Source organism: Vicugna pacos, chromosome 10 (genome assembly GCF_048564905.1).
Source record: "Vicugna pacos chromosome 10, VicPac4, whole genome shotgun sequence".
Lineage (NCBI taxonomy): Eukaryota > Metazoa > Chordata > Mammalia > Artiodactyla > Camelidae > Vicugna > Vicugna pacos.
This window is the reverse complement of record NC_132996.1, coordinates 16952967-16978040: the sequence shown is the minus strand read 5'-3', so window position 1 is coordinate 16978040 and position 25074 is coordinate 16952967. Positions and strand designations below refer to the sequence as shown.

At 36.6% G+C, this 25074-nt stretch overlaps 1 protein-coding gene and 1 long non-coding RNA gene across 9 annotated transcripts in view; one reads left to right on the top strand and one right to left on the bottom strand.

Annotated features, from left to right (window-relative positions):
* The window catches only part of LOC116282097 (uncharacterized), a 152112-nt gene that overhangs the window by 94342 nt on the left and 32696 nt on the right, over window positions 1-25074 (bottom strand). For all 6 annotated transcript variants that reach the window (XR_012076472.1, XR_012076468.1, XR_012076471.1 and 3 more), the window contains exon 5: window positions 4003-4146. This is a non-coding gene — a long non-coding RNA (uncharacterized lncRNA). The remainder of the gene's footprint in view (window positions 1-4002; window positions 4147-25074) is intronic.
* Window positions 15042-25074, top strand: part of EED (embryonic ectoderm development) — a 28244-nt gene continuing 18211 nt past the window's right edge. For 2 of the 3 annotated variants that reach the window (XM_072969047.1, XM_006197456.2), the window contains exons 1-3: window positions 15043-15642; window positions 20711-20863; window positions 22461-22553. In XM_072969047.1, the coding sequence (XP_072825148.1) occupies window positions 15529-15642; window positions 20711-20863; window positions 22461-22553 (360 nt within the window). In that variant the 5' untranslated portion in view covers window positions 15043-15528. Of the gene's footprint in view, window positions 15643-20710; window positions 20864-22460; window positions 22554-25074 lie in introns of all 3 variants that reach the window. The other variant, XM_015244486.2, reaches the window with a different exon arrangement.

Sequence of the window (25074 nt, the reverse complement as noted above, 5' to 3'; positions counted from 1 at the left end):
ATCTTTGTGACCTTGGGGTAGGATTTCTCAGAAAACAGAAAAAAGAAGAATCATTAAAAATTGATAATTTGAACTCCATCAAAATTCAAAAATTTTGCTCTTTAAGAGACATCACTAAGAAACTGAAAAGACAGTTCTGGACTAGAGAAAACATTCTGTATATAGCAGCCAAAGGACCTGTTCACAGGACATATAAAGGACTCTTATAGTTCAATAAAAGAAAGGTAAACAATAAAAAAAAATGGACTAAATACTTGGACAGATACCTCACCAAAGAAGATAATGGATAATCAATGTGTTCAGCATCATCAGTCATCAGAAAAATGCACATTAAAACCATAATAAGATACTATTACATACCCACCAAAATGACTAAAATTATTAAGACCGACAATATCAAGTGTTGAGAAGGATATAGAACAAATGGAAAGCTCATCCATTGCCAGTGGTAATAAAAATATGGTACAACCACTTTGAAAATGATTTGATAGTTTCTTATAAAGATAAGCATACATTTGCCATATAATCGAGAATTCCACTCTTAGGTATTTGCCCAAGAAAAATCAAAATATATGTCCACACAAAAACTTGCCCACGAATATTCATAGCAGCCTTATTCGTAACAGCCCCAAACGATAAACAACCCAACTGTCTATCAACAGGTAAACGAGCAAATTATTATATATCCATAAAGTGAAATACTTGCTCAGCAATAAAAAAAAACTACATACGCATGCAACAACATGAATGAATCTCAAGAAATATGTGTGTACAAAAGAGTACATACTGTGTGATTGCATTTATATAAAATTCTAGAAAATGTAAACTAATTTATAGTGACTAGAAGCAAATCAGTGGTCGCATGGGATGGAGGTAAAGGGGGAAAATGACTGCAAAGGGGAGCTAGGGAACTATGTCTTGGTGACAGGGGTTATACTGGTGTCAAAACTCATTGAACTGTATACTTTAAGTGAATGCAGTTTATTGCATATAAATTACACCTCAATAAAGTATGAGAGAGACTATTCACACCAGGTGCAATGCTAGGGCCTGGTGGAACACACAGACGATAAATTATTACTGGTCCCTAGGCCTCACAGTAGAAAATGATATATGCATGGTTTTCAGTAAAAATGGAAGTTTGTTTTCTTCATACTGCCCCTCCTAATTCACCAATGCAACACATAGTTTTAAAATTTCAATTATGTGCCAGGCATTTGGCTCAACGTTAGAAGTACAAGACAGGCAAACAACCTTCACAAGGTCCCTGATCTCACAGAGCCTCCAGTTTCATGGGGGAGACAGTAATGTCAACTACAATCTACAGTGATGATTTCTGCGATTGGGAGAATACAGGATGTCAGTGAAGCACATCTGTGCGGTTAGCAACGACTTCCTGGAGCAAGTAACATTTAAGTTCATATCTAAAGAGTGTGTTTTAGTTAACCAAAACAAGCATGTCACCTCAGAAATGCTCCCTTTCAGTATGAACAGTGACATCCAATATGTTCGTATATACTGTTTCTGATTAATGCTTCCCCAACTAACCAGTTTTTCAAAAAGTTTTTCAAAATTGAGGGTAATTTATCCATGCTTTTAGTTTAATACCAAACATGTACATATGTATTAACCAAAACCCTAGTAGTGTCATGACTGAAATTCTTACCCAACTTTGTACATTATAGCTTGTTATACTCTTTAGAGTTTATATTTTAAATCCTATTTTATACAATGTAATCATAGACTTACATATTACGTACTGTGAAATAATCTGATACAATTAATTACCTTGTCAAATCAGAAAAAAGGGGTGAAAGTAATAGTCTACGTATAAAATATGGTAAAAAGTAATCTTATTAAATCTATTTCCCCCTGTAAAAGAGAGTAGGGGGTAGTTCTTAATGCGGAGAGTTACCCCCTACCCTAAGGTGTTAGGAAATCTTAGGGATGGTTTTGTTGTTGTCACAATGATTGGAGAGCTATTTGCATTCAGAGGTTAAGGCCAGGGATGCCCAGTGCCCTGCCATGCTCAGGACAATCCCCACATACAAACATTACTCTGCCCCCAAGCTAACAGCATCGGCATTGAGAAACACCATCAGAAGGTCTACAATAGCCTTTCCAGATCTAAAAGTTTGTTAGTGAAGTCTGTCCACTCATTTGAACTGTTATTGCTTTAGGATTCTAAATGTCACATTTAATAAGCAGACAACATCAGCCAGCTAGGCATCTGTGATGATTAATTTTACGTGTCAACTTGGCTCGACTAAGGTACCCAGATATACAATCACATATTATTCTGGATTAAACATATGAGGGTGTTTTGGCTGAGATTAACATATAAATCAGTTGGCTTTGAGTAAAGCAGATCGCCCTCCATAATGCAGGTGCATTTCATCCAATCAGTTGGAGGCCTGAATAGAACAAAAAATTGACTGCCCGCAAGTGAGAACGAATTCTGCCAGCACATGGCCTTTGAACTTGAACTGCAGATTTTGAACTTTGCAGCCTTCCTAATATAGTGTCCTTATTCTTTGGCATAAGCTTTAGAAAATGTGGAATGAAGAAATGAAGTTAAGGGAAATTATCACATTTACTCCAGATAAGAATAGCTGTGGTCTCATTAAGTGTACACCTCAAATCTTAAACATTTCAAGTATTTCACTTTTAGAATGGCCCGAGCATTTTACTGAGCATGTTTTCCTCTGCACTGTTAAACTCATGTGCACTTTGAAGAGCGTAATCCATTTGTTTCTGATTCATTTACACTCAACTCATCAAAAATCTCTTTTCACAGTTGTCACTCTGAGCCTTCTGAATGCTTTAGCTCTTTCAAGTCTTTGTTCTAAGAACCAGAAGTCATCTTTGGCTCTCTCAAAGAAATGAAATAAAGTAAGAATCCAAGTTGGAGAGAATTCAAGATGTATAATTTCTAATTTCCTTCTCACTTCTTTTTTAAAAGCTCATTTATTTTTATTTATCACCTCTTCATTAGAAAAAAGCTGCCTGTACCGAAAATCTATTCAAGGTTCTCTCTCAGATGTATTTTTAAATAAATATTTATCTCCAAATCAAAATCAGCAAATACTTTTTTGTGTAAAGAATATTTATATGAAGTATATTTTTTTCTTGCCTTGGTTATATGTACTGGTGGTGGATTACTGTCAAGCTAAGTGAATCCAAGTGTAACCTGCTTTAGAGGTTGTTTTTTGTTTTTTGTTTCCCTTTAAGTGCCTCATGTTGTTTTGCAAAGTCCTTGTAATTTAATCTATGTAATTACCCTTTTAACACAAAAACATCCCTAATGTTGCCTTATTCCAACAAAAACAGCACTATCTGATCCAACAGGTTGATACTCCTGAGACATCACACAATAACAATCCAATATGGACACAGGAAAAAGGAAAACCAAGTATCGGTAAAGAAATTAGAATGCAGTTTTGCTCCTTTAAGTTGTAAATCACATTTCTAACTTAAACATAAGCTCTCAAGACTGCTTGGGTACTGACTTTAACTTACAGATAGTAGTGAATTTCTTAAGGCTGATTAAGAGTCTTTCAGACAATTTAAAGATTACAAATGTTAAAAAACAAAACAACCCCCCCCGCCTGTTTCTCTGGATTTGACAGCTAAACTTTAATTTCAGAATTGTGCATTTATCTCTAATATTCCAGACTCTAAGATAGTAACAGTTAATTAACCTGGCAATAATTTAGTCTTATTTTTCAGAGAATTAAGCACATAATAATGAACCATGCACCAGACAAAACTTGATCTTCAGACAGCAATGTACCTAATACTCAAAATCAAAATTAGATTCAGAGGTGTTTTTTTCAGGGAATGAATGTAAATTGGGTTATTTAAAATATATTCATTTATTTGACTGCTTTTTTAAATTAAAATAACCTTTCTTTCTCTCAACCCCAAAGTAACACATATATGTTACCAAAAATACAGAGAAACAAAAAGAAAGAGACAACGGATATACTTAGCTTCACCTACCCAGAGATAAACATGCTGGCAATTCAGTGGGTAGCCATATGGTGCAGAGATGAAGAACTCAGGTCTCAGAGTTAGGCTGTGTGCATCCACCACTTACCGCCTCTGTGAGCTAGTAATTTAATTTCTTTGTTTCATGTTTGTTATCTGTAAAATAGAGGTGCAAGGATGGTGTGAAGATTAAATGAGATAAATCGTGCAATGTCCCCTGCATATAGCAAGCCTGCAATGAATGTTAACTCTTAGTTTAACTTTCTAGATCCTTTTTGTCTTAGTATTTTCATCTAAGAACATTGCTGGGTTTGCTTTACATTTGAAAAGAATACTGAGTGTCTCAGAAGATAGTCACTTAATAATAAAAATACATTATCCTTCATACTTTTTAAAAAATTTTATAAGCGGAAAATTGTACATAAAATCGAATTATTCCTAAAATCAAGGCTAGTGATTTTAAAGCATAAGCAAACTTTTATTTCAAAATACAAGATTAATTTATCATTTAAAAATGTTTCATGCAATAACAAATGTTTCAAGCTCTTCCACACATATCATCTCATTTAATGCTCATACAAAACTCTCTGGAAAGCACAAGACATTAAAATTATTTCCATTTTTTGAGATAACTCTTCCCTTAGATTAATGATAGACCATTGTCATTTCCATTTGCCCTTGAAGACTGTATTTAGATTTGGGGAAAAGTAAAATTACATGTCTATCTGATCAACATTAAAAGTTAAAAATTCCATGCATAGCAAAGGAAACCATAAAAAGAAAAGATAACCTTTGGAGTGGGAGAAAATAGCTGCAAATGATGCGACTGATAAGGGCTTAATTTCCAAAGTATACAAATAGTTCATACAACTCATACAACTAAACAACCCAATCAAAAAATGGGCAGAAGACCTAAACAGACATTTCTCCAATGAAGACATACAGATGGCCAATATGTACATGAAAAGATGTTCAATATAGTTAATTATAAGAGAAACGCAAATCAAAACAGTGAGGGGGGAGAGTATAGCTTAAGTGGTAGAGAGCATGTTTAGTATGCACAAGGTCCAGGGTTCAATCCTCAGTACTTCCTCCAAATATAAATAAATAAATAAACCTAATTACCTCCCCTTCATAAAACAAAAACAAACAAACAAAAAAACAGTGATGTATCACCTCACACTTGTCAAAACGGTCATCATTAAAAAGTCAGTAAATGATAAAAGCTGGATAGGATGTGGAGAAAAAGGAACCTTCCTACACTGTTGGTGGGAAGTAAGTCGATGCAGCCACTATGGAGAACAGTATGGAAGTTCCTTAAAAAACTAAAAATAGAGTTACCATATGATCCAGCAATCCCATTCCTGGGCATATATCCAGAAAAGACAAAAATTCTATTTCTAAAACATACATGCACCCCAATGTTCACAGCAGCACTGTTTACAATAACCAAGACATGGAAGCAATGTAAATATTCATTGACAGATGAATGGATAAAGAAGATGTAGTGTGTGTATATATATATATATATATATATATATATATATATATGCACAAGGGAATATTACTTAACCATAAAAAAGAATGAAATGCCATTTACAGCAACATGGATGGACCTAGAGATTATCACACTAAGTGAAGTAAATCAAAGACAAATATCATATGATATCACCTACATGTAAAATCTAAAAAAAAAAGACACAAATGAATTTATTTACAAAACAGAAATAGACTCACAGACATAGAAAACAAACCTATGGTTATCAAAGGGGAAAGTGGCGAGGGGGAGGGATAAATTGGGAGTTTGGGATTAGACAGATAGAAACTACTAGTTACAAGATAGATAAACAACAAGATCCTACTGTACAGCACAGGGAACTATATTCAATACTTTGTAATAGCCTGTAATGAAAAAGAATCAGAAAAGGTAAATATATATAACTGGATCAGTACAGTATACACCAGAAACTAACACACTGTAAATCAACTATACTTCAATTTTTTAAAAAAGTTAAAAATTCCACCTGCTTCTCCTCCTATTTTCCTTATCTTATTTAAAGATACCACCATTCAGGAGTCAGCCAAACTACATACCTGAGGCACTCTATGTCCCTCTCTCTTCACCCCTCACATTCCAGGAATTACTGGTCTAGTTGACTGTATTTCTTAAGTACCTCTGGAAGCAACTCTACTTTCCATCTTCATTGGTGCTGCCTTAGTTCAGGTCTGCAGTGTTGCAGTAGCCTTGGAGTTCATCTCTCTGCCTCCAGTCTTACCCACTGACATCTGCCAAGGGGAAAACTCTTCTTTGACCACCCATTACTTACAGACCAACGGCAGAAGGCTTTTCATGATTCAGCCCTTTCCCAACGAACATGACACCTATTTATAAACCATATGCCCAAGTATTAAAGTTATGCTGTGAAATATGCCTCTCCAATGACTCACATACAAATGCCTACTCTTTAGCACATTCCCTTCCTATTATCAAGGAAACCAGGGAGTTGAACTAGCAATCATAAAGTAGTATTTGGTAAGCTAAGTCATTGCATAATCACAAGGGAGATTTCATTCAAGCTATAACTGATCCCAATAAACTCTTTATCCACAATACAATGTGCTTTTCTATTTTTGGAATACAGTATTTTTATCTACTGGATTGTCTCTGCTTCCCAGAGTCTATTAGGAAAAACTGATAAAAATTTATTTTCCAAGCTAATTCCCACCTCTTTGTAAAGCTTTCTATTTCCACCCAGTTAAAATTACATAGCTCCCTACGCCATCCCATCCAACTTCTGTATTCTGTGTTGAATATTTCTACAGTAGGACTCATTAGTATTTTCACCACTAAAATTATTCATGAAGGTTGCTTTCTTCTAGAAAGCTGCAAGTGTTAGTGATGAAAATAAGCAGCACTTGGGTCAACCAGCTTTGGGTTTGAATTCTGATTCTCCCACTTACTTGTTGAGTGGCCACTGTCTAGTCCTTTAACCTCTCTGAGCTAATTAGTTCCCTCATCCATAAAGTTCTAGCTTCACAGAGTTATTGAGAGGATTAAATGACAAGCTGCATGGAAAGCACTTTTCACAGCACTGGACACATGGGAAACATTCTATAAGACAGATTGTACTGATCATCTTTGCATTCACCGTGGCAGAGAGGAATGCTGTATCTAGGATGGGATCTATTATACAGCCTTGTTCTTATTCTTAGTGATTTATCTACTTCGGAAAGCAAGAGCACTTCCTTTTTTAAAATATTTTGTTCACTATTTAGTGAAGAGACTTTCTAAGACAGCTAGAAATATTTGCTTTACCTCTGCCTTCTCTCATCAGACTATAAGTTACTAGATGAGAAGGATGATGTTCTAGTTATTTTGGAATCCCCGGCACCTAGAAAGTGCCTGGCACATAGCAGGTACTTAAAACTATGTTTACTGAATGAATAGATAAATTTCTAGAAACTGTTCATAAGATATTTCTGAATTTATCATTTATACCAGTGGTTCTCAAAGTGTGGTCCTTGAATCAGCAGCTTGGGCACCACCTTGAGTTTGTTGGAAATGCATGTGAAGGGGTCTCACCCCAACATAGTGTATCAGAGGTTTTGGGGTGGAGCCCAGCAAACTGTGATTTAACAAGCTATCCAGCTGATTTTTATGCCTGTTACAGTTTGAGAACAACAAATCTAGGCAGTTAACATCGTTTTATAAATCTCAAAAACATTAGGCCGAGCAAAAGAAGACAGACAGAAAAAATTTATTACTTTCATGTGAAGTTCTAGAATAGGCAAAACTAATATAAGGTGTAAGAAACTAGAACAGTGGTTGCCCTGGGTTGGGGGTTGGGGGTGGGGGGAGTGGAGTGGGTTTTGAATGGAAAGAAACATGAGGAAAATGGATGGCATGGATGTATGCCTATGTCAAAACTCATCAAACTGTGTACTTCAGACCTGTGCATTTTGCTGTATTTAAGAGAAATGGCAAGAAAAAATTAAAATAAAATGAAATGCCATTTGAACCCTACCATTATAAGTCTTATCAGCAGAAGATGTATTTTTACATTGTAATCTTAAGATGATCTACAAGGTCCTGCATGATCTGACTCCCTACCTACTTTTCTAGCCTTATCTGTTACCGTTACTCCTGTCACTTTTTTCAGTACTTCACAAGCATTGACCTTTCAGTTTCCCTATATTCCCATATATTCTTATCCTGCCCCAGGGCCTTTGCATATGTTGTTACCACTCCTAGAATGTTTCTTCCCCTACCCCTGGCTAACTCCCATTCTTCTTTCAGTTCTCATTCTTCTGTCTGTTCCTCAGGGAAACCCTACCAAATTTTACTTTATTGTCTGTCCACAGAAACTTTTGTAAAGCTGCCACATACATTGGAGGTTGCTCTTCTAAACAAGGGTTCCCAGCTGAGCTGATAGCAGCTAAAATCTAGTTTGTATTCCACTCACAAAGCCTTGCACATGGAGCAGGGCTGTGTTACCTAGAAGAAGGGCTGCCTTTTTCTAATTCATCAAAGGCATAGTCTGCTTTTCAAGCTGTGCCTACTCTGGGTAGTTTTTTCTATAGAAGTGCCTCTTAAAAAATATCATAAAGCAATACTACTCAGCCATAAAAAAGAATAAAATAATTCCATTTGCAGCAACATGGATGGACCTAGAGATCGTCATTCTAAGTGAAGTAAGCCAGAAAGAGAAAGAAAAATACCATATGATATTGCTTATATATGGTATCTAAAAAAAAAGGATACAAATGAACTTATCTACAAAACAGAAACAGACTCACAAACATAGAGAATAAACTTATGGTTACCAGAGGGTAAAGGGGGTAGGAAGGGATAAACTGGGAATTCAAAATTTGCACCTTTTGGGGAGTGATGGAAATGTTAGCTACCTCGATTGTGGTCGTGGTTTCATGGGTGTATACATCTATTAAAATTCATCAAATTGTATACCTGAAATATACGTAGTTTACTGTACAGGAATCATACTGTTAGAGCAGGCAGATAGCTAGATATGAGCAGAGAAAGGGGGACACATACCAAATGGCAGGAATTGGGCAGAAAGGAGGGGCATGAGACAAATGCAGGAACCATATATCATGTAAGCACCAGGGGTCCCAGGGCAGAGAAAGAAAAGCAAGAACCTTTGGGCTGATAAGGGGCCACACCTTTGGGGGTGATGAGTGGCCTGGAGACCAACAAAGAAAGGTGAGAAAAGCAGGAATTTCCAGTGTCTGAATGTAACCTCTTGCTCATTATGCTTTCATTTCAATAAAATTAGCCTTGCAAATCAGAAGTACCCATCATGCATGATGCCATGACACTTCTGACCCAGACTAAATAAGGACAAAAATCCTTCCTCCCTTTGGGAAGGTGGAGTTGGGATGATAATCAGGAAATACAACCCAAGACCTTCCCTCAATGAATATTCCACCCATTCATTTTTACACCCTATATAACTAACTTGCCAAAGAAACTCAAGGCAGCCACTCACCGGAGCCTGCCTGCTCTCCCCTTGACAGTGTACTATCCATCCTTTAATAAATTCTCACTTTACTTTTTTTTAACCACAACGTCTTGTTTCTGAATTCTTTCTGGTATGGGACAAGAACCTGGAATACCAGTTGCATCCACTGGCAACAATACCACAATAAAGGTATTAAAAAAAAATAGCACAAAGCATAGTATACACAGGTTAGCAGCAGACCTGGCCTTATACTTCCTCTTCATAGTATTTCACAGTGATTTTACAGTTATTTGGGTGATTATTTGGTTAATGTCACTAGACAGTAAGGTCTATGACAGTAGGATACTGCCTAGTTTTGCTTATTATCAAGAATTTCCAACACCTAGAACAGTGCCTGGCACACAGTGAGTACTCAGTAAATATTTGTGAGTGAGACATTCACAAATGAGTAAATGTGCATGAGACTTTTAATGTGGAAGGAATATTAGTCTTTTTGAAGGTCGAGTCTGTGTTTTATTTTCCCTTTTTCTTCCCCTCCCCCCATTACCATACTGCTTTGCACATAAATGGCATTTGGTAAATTCCTCCTGATTGATTTTAGAATGTTCTAAGAAGCCATATGATGTTCTGTTCATAGAAAAGCAGATCTGCAAGTACGGATTACACACTGTGTGAGTGATGACGAACAGCTGCTATTTATAAGCAGAAGAGACAAAAATGTTGAATGAATGAGAAATAGACTTCAATTGAAATGGTAAGGATTTAATTTAGCTTTTAAAACTCATTTCCTGATACGAAGCTTACAAGATACTAGAAGACAATACCCAGGGAGGCTGTGAATTTTCTTTCTCTTTATAAATAGATGATCTTTGAAAGTTTTCCAAGATAGATCAACCACTTATTTGAAGGCTAAGGGGTGTTTCTCTATAGAGTTTTCAATAATCTGAGATAGTTTTTTTAAGTTAAAGTATAGTTGATTTACAATGTTTCAGATGTACAGCAAAGAAATTCAGATATAGATAGATAGATAGATAATTATATACACTTTTCCAGGTTCTTTTCCATTATAGGTTATTACAAGATATTGACTATAGCTCCCTGTGTTATACAGTAGATTCTTGTTGTTTATCTTCTTTATATGCAGTAGTATGTATCTGTTAATCCCAAATTACCAATTTATCCCTCCTAACCCTTCCTCTTTGGTAACTACAAGTTTGTTTTCTATGTCTGTGAGTGTATTTCTGTTTTGTAAATAAGTTCATTTGTGCCATTCTTATAGATTCTACATGTAAGTGATATCGTGTGGTATTTGTCTTTGTCTGACTGACTTCACTTAGTATGATAATCTCTAGGTCCATCCATGTTGCTGCAAATGGCATTATTTCATTCTTTTTTATGGCTAAGTAATATTCCATTGCATTTGTGTGTATAACATCTTCTTTCTCCATTCTTCTGTTGATGGACATATAAGTTGCTTCCAAGTCTTGGATACTGTAAACAGTGCTACTACGAACATTGGGGTGCATGTATATTTTCAAAACAGAGTTTCCCTCTTTTCTGGATATATGCGCTTATCAGTTACAGTGTTTGCAAATATTTTCTCCCATTCCGTACATTGTCTGTCATGTTGTGCAAAAAGCTTTTAAGTTTAATTAGGTACCAACTGTTCATTTTTGCTTTTGTAAAATTAGGTTTTTGGGTACAGAAAAGTTGCAAAGTTTCCCACATTAACATCTTACATTGCCATCATGTTTTTGTCAAAATTAAGAAATTGAAACATGTAACTATTAACTAAACTCCAGACTTTATTTGGATCTTCCCATTTCTCCAGTTATATCCTCTTTCTGTCCCAAGTGAGACAGCTTTTTGATGTTCTTCGGTGATGTATAAAAGACTGTATGTTCTAAAGATCAAGCTCTGTGAGTAGAAATACATACACCTAGAGCTGCTAGGATCCCTCATCTTGAGGCACAAGTACTTTCCAAGCAACCCAGACTCTTGAATATCACCCCTAGCTCTGCTCCTTTGAAGAACTGTGTGTCTTTGGGCAAACTGTTTAATTTCACAAAGCCATAGTTTCCACATTTGTAAAATGCAGGTGGTAAGACCTCTCCAGCTGTGATAGTTTCTGAAATCCATCACAGTAAGAAAATTCAGTGTTGAAAAACTTAAAATTTTTAATAGGTAATTAGTCTTTTATATTCTTATATTAAACCATAAAGCACTCTAAAAAGCATATCTGTGATATTTTATACACGTTAAATTAGAAGAGGGCTCAGAGTGAGACAGGAGGGAAGGGGGCAGGACACAGCCATTAAAGGAATGACATAACAATTAGCACCAAGATGGCAGAAAAGTCAACTCTCAATAGACCTGGAGGCCCAAGATGGGGGGAGATTCGACCCCCAGTGGACCCTGAGCTTCATTATATACATTGTAATGTACTAGCACAGTGACTGACACACCCACAAGCATCATGACAGCTCTGTAGCTAACCCTGGAAAGTCAAAGAGGGCGGTGGCCCAATTCCTAGGAATCCCTGCCCCTTCCCCAAAGTAGCTGGAATAATCCTCTCACTTGTTAGCATACAAAAACTAGCAACACCAAGCCTAACAGTCCCTCTGTCTCTCCTGCCTTCCAAGACCGCCCACTTTATGGAGTGTGTATCTACCTTTACTTTAACACTCCCCCTCCCCACCCTGTACATCTCTCTAAATAAATTTACTTTTACTCAACTATGGCTTACTCTTGAATTCTTTTCTGTGTGAAGCCAAGGACCCTCATTTGGTGGGGCAAGTCCTAGGGACTCAATTGAGACCTGGGACACAGCCATCCCCTTGCACCCATTTTCCTGTATCAAGAGGAGCCTGACTAAAGACTCTCCTTAACCAAACTTTAGTCAGACTCCTCTGAGCCCTGTTCTCAAGTGGACCTTATCTTTTGGCCTGCCTAGTTCAGTTGTAGCAAGAATTCTGCTCAGTCAGCTTAGAAAGACTCCTCCACCCTTGATATCTGATAACCCTGGCAAGTCAGTTTAGGAAGAATTCCCCTACCCTTGAAGTCTCCTCTAGTAAATTTCCATCCACCAACCCTCCTTGTAGGGGAGGAAAGACTTTCTACCCTCCTAGGTTTGATAGCTAGGTCTATGAGATAAACTGAAAGCAGGTTGTTAACAAGATAAAAGCTATACCTATTTATTAATTCTTAAAATTACATGCACAGGGGCATCACAGAGGGGAAAAAGTGAATATCCAGAAAAGCAGTGGTATTTGAGAGTTTATATCATCTCAATAGGGGGAAGGTGAGGGGATATGGGGAGGTATCCTGCTTAGGGGAGAATAATTTTTTGGAAAGATGAATGGGTCCTTGGAATAGATGAGAGATAATGATAGTTTGTGACAACATTTGTCTGGATGTGGTGTTGACTTCTGACTTCTAGTCCCCTCCTCTGTGATAAGAGTCAATCTTCCCTGGTTGGCAAAACTCCTAGGGAGTATGACAGCTGAGTTCCTTTTCGAGGATCTGTATTTAAGCAGGTAAGTGGAGCTCAGAGAAGTTGCGCAGAGCTGAGGACTCGAAAAAGTATTTTTTTTAGTTCTTCAGCACAAAATAATTAATATACCAAAACAGCATATTGCAGGTGGCATGTCCTGAACTCCTTTATCCCCAACTCTGCTCCTTGATTATAAATGTCCACCTATTCTTGGCGTATTCAGAGTTGAGCTCTTTCTCTCCTACTGTGATAGTCTTGACACTTACAATAGTCCTGAATAAAGTTCTGTATTGTTTTAATAAGTGTCTGAATAATTTTTTAACATTAGCAATGATAAATATTAACCAATTTCCATGTATTATCCCTGACTCAGATAGATTTTTAAAATATCCCCTCAAATTTTAATAAAACTCTAAAAGTATTTTTACTTTGTTACGGATAACAAATGCTGAAAGGCATTTTCCTTCCATATGTGCCCTTTATCCAAATGTTCAGCACTTGTCTAATTATACGACTAGAAGTTGACTCCCACTTCCCAGTTCCCACTGATCCCAGATAAACAGAGTAATTTGGACTAGAAATGCTTTAGTTGATCATCCTTTGTAGAGCTACATTTCACAAACACCATTCTCAATAGGTAAGCGGGATATGCTTGTCTCTGCCCATGAAAATGTCATACCAAAGCACATCTTACTTTCTTAGTGGCTGACCCCATACCAGCTTCATCTCTCTGTGCCAACTAAGGAATGTTTAGTAGTGCCTGGCACATTACAAGTTCAACAAATAATTGTAATTACTATTATTAAGATCTGGACTTTAACTTTTTTCAGCTCTCTTATTTTTTCCTAAGTCTCCACTGCAAAAACTTCTTATTCTGCTCTGCTTTTGTTTTACCTTTTCTCATTCTCAACTGAATTCTCTCCTAAAGGAAGAGTGACTTGCCATCTGCAGTAATGAAACAGAGATAATGATATTCTTTATGTTAAGGCATCGTGCAGAAGTAGTTCGAGCACACTAGAATTTTATGGATGGGGCACTTTATATTGTTTATCCAATGGATGATGTAATGAAATCTAAAAGAGAACAAATATACATAAAGCAAGTGCTCAAGAAATACTAGGTGCCTTCCTATATTCTCATTTTTACAGATGAGGACAATGAGACCTAGAAATATAAGTAGTCACAGCTAAGTTCCCTACCCCCACCCTTCCCCCCAAGCCAAAAAAAAAGGGGGGGGGACGGGGACTGCCTTTACTTGTCATGGTTCTCGTTTTCTGAGCTGTTCATTTGCCTTTGTGGCTTAACGACCCATCTAACAAATCCATGAGTTTCACCAATGTATTTGGCACCTGTCAAGCTTCCAGACATGGTTAACACAAATATTTTGGTGAAACATAACCTTTGTTGCCTTCCCCTAAAATTTTATCCTACCTGGCATGCCAAAAAATACTGTCCATCACACCACAGTTTCATACATACTTGGAGATGGCCACTGATTTTTAGGCCTTGGCGTTGTTCTGGGCCTTGATAACCCTTTGACAGTTAAAAGGAGCACTTTGTGCTGTAACTCACTGGAGTCTCGAATCACATAATTTACGATAGTCCTACCCAATATGGGCACAAATTGGAAGAGGATAATCATTCATCGCAATAAATATCCACCAGAATAAATATTCATTAAGAAAGTAAGACGCAATCAGGCACTCCGATTTGGTAGCGCTTTGAAATCCACCCTGGGCTACGGAAACCCGGTGGAAGACTACCTGCTTCAGCATACAAGATTTCGAAGAGGAGGGGCTTGGAGGAGGCGGGTCCGGACAACCAAGCGCGAGAACACGGCCCAACGCATGCGCACCTATTAGCGGGTATCTTCCATTTGCTCGGTAGGGGAGACAAGTGAGAAGTAGTCTACAGTTTTAAATTTTCTATCCTCAACCGAAAATTAGACTGTGAACAGTTCCACGAATAATTTGAGAACGTTACCCTCTGAGTTCAGGATTAAGGGCACCTGGCACATACCGCTAAATCAAGAGGTGACTTCTGTCTCTTCCCCCGTCCCCTGGGACGTTGGTGGTCTAGTCCATTCCACAGACTTTGAGTCCTTGCAGCGGGTCGGGGATCGAAGGATTGGGCCAATTGCGGCTGAAACGCCTTTGGAAGGAGGAAGGGGGTGAGGGGACATCCCTCTGAGTTCCGCCTCTCCTTTTTTGAGGCAGTCGTGGGGAAGGGGACGTACGAAATACTGCCCTCGAAAGCCAACGGATCTCACCTCTCCGTGCAAACCGCCGGGAGGGCGGCGGGAAAAGGGCAAGACGGGAGTGGGGAAAGGGAAGGAGCCAGGAAGCCGCGCGGGAGGGCGCGCGCGCGCGCCCCTTTTTCAGCAGTGTGGCGGGGTCGCACGCACGCCCGCCTCGGCGGCTGGGCGCGGTTTGCGACAGTGGGGGGAGCGGTGGAGGTGGCGGCGGCAGTGGCAACTTTGCGGCAAGCTCTGGCCGGGCTTGCTTGACGGCGGTGTGGCGGAGGCCCCGCCCTAGGCGGCAGGAACCTGGAGGGAGGCGGAGGAATATGTCCGAGAGGGAAGTGTCGACAGCGCCGGCGGGAACAGACATGCCTGCGGCCAAGAAGCAGAAGCTGAGCAGCGATGAAAACAGCAACCCGGACCTCTCTGGAGACGAGAATGTGAGTGCAGCCCTGAGCATTCCAGACGGGACTCTGGAGTGAAAGTTTTAAATTCTTTTTAAACTGTGGGTGCGGGGGCGGGCGGGCGGGCGGCTGTGGGGGGAGGGAGAGGTGTCACCCTCTATTCAGGAAAACGCGGGCGTGGAGGAGAAAATCGAACTTGTCTCTAAGAGGATTTTGATCTGGGGCCGAGAGCGAGCGGAAACTTGGCGAAAGAGAGTGGTTTAAGAGAGCGTGGTGGTAGAGGGTCAGAGGGGTTTGCTCTGAGATTTTTAAGCGTGGATGAGGAGTGTTCGGGCCTTTGGGAGATTTGGGGAGAGTGCGGATCTGAGATTCCAGTAGTTTAAAAGGCAAGTTAGAGGCTTATCTGAGAAAGTTGGAAGGAGGGACCAGCGTGTGTTACGGACTTTTTAGAAGGAATTTAGGGACCGTGTCACTCCAGGATGAAAAGAGTAGATTCCAGACGTAAGGGATTTCGGTGACTTGGGGCTTTTATGTCTGCTCCTGTCTTGTCCATGGAAAAGGGGTGTGTGCCTGACAGTCGACTTCTCTTAAGGAAGAGAATTGAGAGGGTCGTCCACTGACTTGGAGGGGGAAACGACTCTTGAGGAAGGACTGAGAAGGGATAGTTACTTTACTCTGTTTTAAGTTTTCACTGAGGGGACGACCTAGGAGATCTTAGGCAGTTGTGATGTCTTTGGGTGTGGGTTCTTGACCTCGCACGTGTAAGGTGCTTTGGAATCATATATATATATATATATATTTTTTTTTTAACTCTGAATGGATCTTGGTAGTACTCTAGTCCGTCCCAACAGTTGACCCCCCTGTGTTTAGGTGATACGCCGGTAACAACCGAATTGGCATTTTCATGTTTTAAGCTTGTACCCAATATGGTCAGCAAAATATCTGGACAGTTTAGAGAGATTGCTGTAAAACGTGAACCCTCCAAGGTAATAAAATCTAATTATCTTTTTAAAATCTTTAAAGTATTATAGGAGGGTGGTTTAAGTTCTTCCTTTTCTCAGTTTGGCTAGTGTTAGGAATAAATGTTATATCTTACGCAGTCCGTTCCTAAATTCTACATGACTGCATCACTGACTGAAGCGTATATATTGCATGGTATCCTGACCAAAATTTTAACTGAACAGATGGGAAAGAATTCTTGTTGCAGATAGAAGAAATTTATTTGGAGGATTGTCAGTTTGTGGGATTTAGATCCGACATTTCTGGAAGGCTTAGGTGTTGAATGTTATTTTAAACTTGTTTTTCCTGTTTGTGCTTTCCAATCTTACTATGTACTGGGGTCTGACATTTTTGACCCTCTTCATTCCAACATCTGAAGCCTGTTTTATTTCCACTTCTTAAATTTCTCTAGGCATATTAGGTTAGTGACTAGAAGCACAAACTAGATCCAACTGTTAGGTTAAAATCCCCATCTGCTACTTACTGTTTGCTTGACCTTGAGGAAGATACCTGACCTAGTTGCCTCAGATTCTTATCTTAAAAATGGAGATAATAAGGGTATTTACCTCATGGGATATTTGTGAGGATTAAATGAGGTAAAATAGGTAAAGTGCTTAAAAGAGTGCCTGCTCTTTAATAAGTACTATACAAGTGTTACTTAATTACTATTACTTATTTTGTAATCAGTCTAGTCTTATGTTTCTGGCTCTTTCACATACTGAATAATTGGGCAGAAATGTAATGAAAATGTTAACCTATATAGACAGAGGAAAATTTGAGGGGACTAATTAAATTGAAAATTATTTTCTTTTTACAGATCCTTAAGAGGAATATATTCTTTGATGCATGTCAAAGCTCTTCAGAACTAGATGATTAGATTAAGCCTATGTTTTGATGATTGGATTAAGCCTATGTTTTGGTTCCTCCATTTGGATAGTGACTTTTAACCTTTTTTGTGCCTTGGACACCTTAATGAATCCTGTGAAACCTTCTCAGAATAATATTTTCAAGTGTATAAAATATAATATATATGGTTACAAACAAAGTCAACAGTAAAATTACAAACTATGTTATAAAAACTTTTAAAACAAATTTAAGATTTATTTCGATAAATAAAGTACTTTAATATAAAGTACTTCTTTATTAACACATTAAGTAACTAGATCTAACAGTGGAGATAATAGTTGGGCATAGACAGTTTTTAAGATCAACAACTGTGACGTACAAAAATACTTGATTTCCTTTGGTAAGAAAGTTACAGCTACAGTAACATTGGCATGTATCTACCTGCATTACAATAGAAGGAAGTATAGATTTTAGTTAAAGATGGTGAAAATCAAGATGCAATTTAAAATTTTCTTTTTTTGTTTTTGGCCACATAAGTTCGCAGGCCCTCTGAATTCCATCCAAGGACCCAGATCTAGGACATAAATTAGGGGAAGCAATAAGGGAAGGGAGTAGAGAGCTCTGTGTAAAAAACTGAGTTCAGAAAAAGATAACAAGGGCAGTGGTTTTACTCTTGGAGAGAGCTAAATAATGGTAAGAAGGCTAAAAGCAAGTGGGGGAAAGACTGTGTTTTTGAATTGGAGTTAAGGTATTACCTGAGCAGTTGCTACTGTTAAGTGAATAAAAGAATTGAAAGGATATTCAAATTTTCCTTTAATTGAGGTATAGTTGACTAGTTATATTATTAGTTTCAGGTGCACAACATAATGATTTGATACTTGTATACATTGCTGAATGATAACCACAATAAGCCTAGTTAACATCTGGCCTATTTTAAATTTATTGTATATGTATCTGCCATTTTATTAACCTTTCATATTACTGCAGAGTAGGTAGCTTCTGGAATAGGACTAATTGTTGCCTGATAGATCAGAAGGCTGAATCTGGAGACTTGTTTTTTGCTTAAGTAACCTGTGGCAAGATTAAGGGTCAAATTACTATGCCTGTTACCTTGTTGAGCAAATGAAGACGGTAGTGCCATATCTGTTGCACAGTTCCATTCTCTACTTTGAGGAGGGGCCAAGGTGGAAATCTGCTTGTATACATATTAGACATTCAGCAAAGGTTTGAATTTAAAGATAAAATGAACCACCTATTGCATTTCCATTTGATTCCATCTATTAGGATGCCTGTCTGAGGATGGGGTAAATTAACTGGTCAAAAGTAAGAAATACATACATGTAATGTGTCTCAATTATTAACAATGGTTTATGTGGCTTCTTGATTAGCAGATGAATTTTTAGCCAGAATGGAAAGAAGCTGGTGAATAAAGGTCTAATTGTCTTATTGTTTCATTTCTGTAATGTTAAAGATATTTTTCAGAAAAGGTAATTTTCAGATACACTTTACTCATGTGAGGGAACTGGGCAAGTGTAAGTCAAGCAGTACAAACTCATGTGGATTAAAGGAATGTAGAGATGAAATTGCAAATGGAGACAAAAACTTTTCAGAGTGGAAGGGAAGACATTCTGAACCTCTGCCTTTGGATTCTCCACAACATAAGAGATGTGAGATTGTTCAAAGGCAACAGAGTCTGATAACATGGAAGAGCGTGCTGTAGCCAACGCGGTTTTCCATTGAAACACAAAATTGTTTTCTACGCTAGGTTTTAACTGTGTAAATACAACTAAAGGATGGGGAGAAACAGAGATAAAAATAGTGATTTCAGTCTAGAAACTGAACTTTAAATTTTACACTTTCTATATCTATAAAAGCTGATTATATTTACATTAAATTACATTTCAGATATTAAGCACTACTGTGTGACATCTGTCTCCTTCATTCCCTTTTTCACCCTGGGTAATCAGTATGTTCTAGAATAATTTGTGTATTTTTTAAAAAAGCATGTCATTTTGGTAGGAGCCATTTGAAATTTTGAAAACCACCCCTTAGAATGATGTATAATACTATATTGATTTTAAGGTAAATTTTTTTATGCTTTTTGATACTCCAGTTAATTTTTGACCTTCTGTAATATTATAAAACCAGCAATATGTTAAAAGTCCCTAAGGCAATGATACCCAGACTGTGTTCTCATAGATGTTAATAGGCACTCCATGAAAAAAAGCTTCTGCTGGAATGAATTTAATAACTACTGCCCGAAGGTGATAGGTTTAAATAAATCTGTTTTCCAGACAACAGTTTAAAATGTGTCATCAGAAGAGTTAGTGAAATTCTCTTCTGAAAATAGAGGGCCATTAATATATCTTGTGGACTGGAGATAGGGTATAAATTAGGTGAATTTTCAAGGTTTCCTGTAGTCATTTTGACATTTGGAAGATTTCTACTTTATAGTAAGTTTCTGGATCTCTAATATATGCGTCTTAGTATTTTAGAGCTATGAGTCAGATTTCACTTGTGAATAGCACAGACTATGTAGGACTTAAAAAAAATCCTAAATGGGTTAAGTATTATAAATAAGCAGAATTTGAATGATAACAGGATTTTCAGAAACATCTAAAGTGGGAAGCACTAACATTCTAGCCTCAAAGGCTATCCACTCCCAAGCCCCAGGCTGAACAGCAGTGAAGTAAATTATGAAGACTTGTAGGTCAGTCAGATTTAGGAGTCACAGCTTTGGTTTTGAGTTCCAACAACCCTAACCAGCAAGATACCACGTAGGGTCTCTAAGCAACACTTTCTTATCTAACTTTCTATGAGGAGCAGTAAAGGTCAAGTGAGATGGGGTGGTAATAGCTCAGAGGACCTGGGTTCTATCCCTGGTACTGCCATTAAAAAAAAAAGAGTAAGAAAAATAAAAGAGTTTACTTAAAAAATAAAGATGAATGGGGCAGTGTTGTAAAATGGCTAGCACAGACCAGTGCCTTGTTATTTAAGTGCAGAATTATTCTGACCATTATCATCATTATGATTAGGTTTTTTTGTTTATATTTTTGCTGAAATATCAAATATCCACAAATCCTAATGTGTAGCTGGTTTGTTTTTTATTCTTATTTGGAGATAGGAATAAATTTTTTCCTCTCTTGCAGGATTCACTAATTACTTTCAGGTCAGTCAGCAGGTACGCAGTATGAAGTCATTTGCTGCTAAGTACAGTATTGCTGTTTCATATAATTTTTTTCTGATTTGCTGCTTACAGGATGATGCTGTCAGTATAGAAAGTGGTACAAACACTGAACGCCCTGATACACCTACAAATACGCCAAATGCGCCTGGAAGGAAGAGTTGGGGGAAGGGAAAATGGAAGTCAAAGAAATGCAAATATTCTTTCAAATGTGTAAATAGTCTCAAGGTATGTGCAGAAAGACACAGTCTGTGGACTGAATGCTGGGCTCCAGAATTATTTCTCAGTGGTAAATATTTTATGCTCAAGATACTCTGTCAAGTTATAAATATTTTAAAATTATAATACGTTGACTGTGTTTTTTTGTAGGGCAGACTTCAGGAGTCTGCTTGGCATTTAGCTTATCAGACTGTGGTGTTCATATAACATTGAAGTGTTGATTTTGTAGTAAACTTGTAGGGCAATATACCATTATAATCCATTCTACATTTGTTTAGCTTCTTTGTTGTTGTTGTTGTTTTAAATTAAAATAGGTAATGCCTAGTATTACAGTCTGGTTTTTCTTTATTGTTTTTATTCAAATAAAAGATTTTTGGAAATGTTACTCTTTATATTTTGGTAAAACTTGAAAGCATAAGCCACTTCCTGGTACCCGTTACTAAAAAGAACTGAATGTGACTCATTAACTTTGAGTTAACTTAAATTGAAACAGATGTCTTACTTTGTGCAGTCTTTAAAAGTTTAACTTTTATTTGTACTTTTTTAAAAAGAGAAAGGTATAAATTTAAAAATTTCTTCAATATTCAGTATTTGGGGAAAACAAAAGGTTGGAGCTACTTAGATTACTGTCTTCCTCAGTAGTCTTTTTATTTATAAAAAGAATTACTTATAGCTATTTAAAATGTTTGTTTTTACATCTGTTCATTTCCTGTTTTTTAAATTTGGGATTAGTTTTCCTATGCTGAGAAAAAATAAACATCTTAAAATAGCTAAACACACTTTTTAGGTAAAGTCTTCGGAAAGCATAAGGAGCTATGGCTACATGGAAATTATTTTCCTGTCTGTGTAGCAAACTTCAGGGGAAGGGTATATATATCTCAGTGGTAGAGTGCTTACCTGCTGGGTTCAATCCGAAGGCTGAAAAATAACTTTGTGAATAAAACTGCATATTTTTTTTTAAATACCTCCTTACAGCATCCTGGTAACTGGGAAGTTACAATCCACTGCCTCCTCTGGTCCTCTCTGTTCAAGTATTATTGTCTATCGTAGAAATTAAGATGTTTTTCTTTTGTACCCAAATTCAAGGTTATTTGAAATGGTTTCTATAGGACTAATATAAAGCAGTGATTTGAATGGAGTCTGATAATGAATGCTTTACTTTACAAGGGAAGAATCAAACCTAATAAAGTTTAACGAGTACTGGAGAAGATATATTAACTATTAGGTTGTTTGTTATTTCAGAAAAATAAATTATGTCCTTATGTCCTAAGAGATTAAATATGTCTGCCACAATTAATCCACTTTATTTTGATTCATTAGAATACAGTTGTGTTTAAGAAAATAGAAGGCAACTATCAAATGATGAGTATTTGCTACCTAATGGCTGATTTAAGTCTTTAATGTTATAAAACTTTATCATGCACCAGTATTTTAAAATGTGAAAACTGGACTAACATACCTTTTAAGTGTCAAAAGTCAGTTTATCTATGATATATGAAATAGCAGCTTGCATTTTGGAAAAAGTTATAAGGGGGAATGGTCAGTTTACTGCCATTTTTCGTTCCTAAAATACATTAATTTTTCTTACTTTTTCATTATTTTATAGGAAGATCATAACCAACCATTGTTTGGAGTTCAGTTTAACTGGCACAGTAAAGAAGGAGATCCATTAGTGTTTGCAACAGTAGGAAGCAACAGAGTGAGTGTTAAGGAGTCTGCTTGGCATTTAGCTTATCAGACTGTGGTGTTCGTATAACACTGAAGTGTTGATTTTGGAGTGAACTTTGTATAGCTGGTTTGACAGTATTGTTCCTTTATGTAAAAGTGATGCATTCTAGAAATTGTCAAAAATTAAAACTGGTATTCATGACTGAAAATACATCTTTATTTCATATATATTCCCAGTCGTTCATGAAACAGGTTTTTGTTTATACTTTTTTTTAATAAATATTTTGTTTTGAGTGGCTGGAAGAATTGACTTTGCTTTTTGGAAGTGATTTTAATAGTTTGTCAAATTTGGGTAAGAAGTCTGTGACTTTTGAAAAATAATAAGCATAATTAGTTGCTCTCTACAAATGTAAAGCATAAATCCAGGGAATTTATATAATAGTTATTGAAAGTATTTTAATTATTTGCAATAAATAATTTGTTTTTAATTGTTTTTATTTAAGGAAGCCAAGAGTATCTTGAACTGAGAGAAGTGCATGGAAAAAACCAGGCTGGGGACATTTTGATGTAAACAATTATTTAACTTTTTAGTTAAACCTGGGGCTGAAAAAGTGGATTACAAAGGCTTTTTTCACTTCCATTCACATCTGAATAAATGAGAAAAAGGAAGAGTCCCTAGTGCTTTCCCGGCAGTCTCAGGAGTTTTCTATTAAATTGAAATCACCTCAGAAAAAAATGTTCTAAGTCATTTATTAATTTACATTCTGGTAATCCATTGATACTGTGCTAAGAGTTATGAGAAATAACAGAGAAATAGATTGGTGTATTTGGAAAAAGAAAGATGGAGAAAATTGACTAATTGGATATAGTTGACAGTAAACAAAGTCACTTTCTCTTCCTTTAGCCGAAGAGGAGAAGGGAGGGAGGTGAATCTGATAAGTGTTCCATAAGTTGTTATTTTAATTGAGTAAAATAAAGTTTTATACTTCTTTAATAATTGTGCTAAGCCTCTTAAAAGAACATGATTTCTAATGCACACTTTTCCTATATTTTTGTTTCTTAGTGTTGATATTTTCTGTTTCCAGTCGAAACTTAACTCGATAACAAAGGAATTGTTTAGCTCTGTATCTTTCAAATGTCAGCATATTTCCAAGCTTTTTAAATTTTTTCTTCTGAAAAAATCATTAACATTTGAGAATCATAAACATATGCATCTATTCTGGGTTAGATCCTTCCTGTTGTTTCTAAAAAGTAAAATTTGGCTTTAAGTAATTTCCTTGAAGTCTTTAAGGAAGTTTTAATTACATTTAAGGCTCTAATGCTTTTATTAGGTTATTGAAATTCTGAAAATTTGAAACTTGCTACTGAAGTTGAATACCTGGGATAACAGCTTTTTTGTGTTTTCAGTCAAATGTAGGTTGTGATAAATAGCGTGAAAACAATTCAGAAGGAAATTGATGTAGTTTGAAGAAAAGATTAAAGATTTTTTTCAAAAAATTGGAAAAATAATTCATTAATTTGAATCCATTTTTAAGACATCACTATAAACCTAAGATTATACTTCTCTACCTTTGTCATGATATTAATAGAATTAGAATTAGTATAATGTCCTTCCTTTTAATAGAATACATAATAAGCTTCAGTGTCTAGCTCTGAATGACAATGATCAGAGTGTTTGTACTTATCCGGTTCAAGAACAAGAGTTTTCTATTTTGTAAAAGAGATTAGGAAATCTCCCATTTGTTTTGTGATCCTGAACAAGATGACATGGAATTGGAATTAGAATGTTTTTGGAAATGTGAGAGTACTTAGTAATATGGATTGGGCTAAGAATTAGAAAAATAAATGTAAAAATAGTTTAAAAAAAAAGAATTATTATAATTTGTGCTCCAATATGCTTATTGTAATGTTCTAGGCTTCCTAACAAAAGAATCCCTGTTCTCATTTAAAGTGACATTGAATTAAGTTTACTGAATTATAAAAAGGTCTGTTTGGACTTCTTTTTTTGAAAAAGAAACAAAACAATCTCTTAGGACATAACCTAGTTAGCGTCTATATAAGGCTTTTTTTTTTTAAAGAATATTAATGTAGAGATTTTATCTTATTAATTTAATAGGTGATAATAGATGATTTAAAGGATCTTTATAGAGTTCTCATAGACTCTTAGCAGTAATCTGTTGTTAATGTTAAGAAGAGTAACATGACCAAGCTGTAAGAAAAAATGGAAAAAAATTTACAAAAATTTAGTATTCAAGTGTCAGCCCTCTGTATCCGTGGGTTCCACATCCATCAATTCAGCCAACTGTGGATCAAAGATATTTGGAAAAGAAAATTCCAGAAAGTTTCAAAAAGCAAAACTTGAATTTGTTTCACACTGGCAACTATTTATACAGCATTTACGTTGTATTAGCTATCATAATAGTCTAGAGATGGCTTAAAATATATGAGAGGATGTGTGTAGGTGATATGCAAATACTGTGCCATTTTTATCTAAAGGACTTATGTATCCTCAGATTTTGGTATCTGGGGGGGCTCTGCAATTCCCTGCGGGG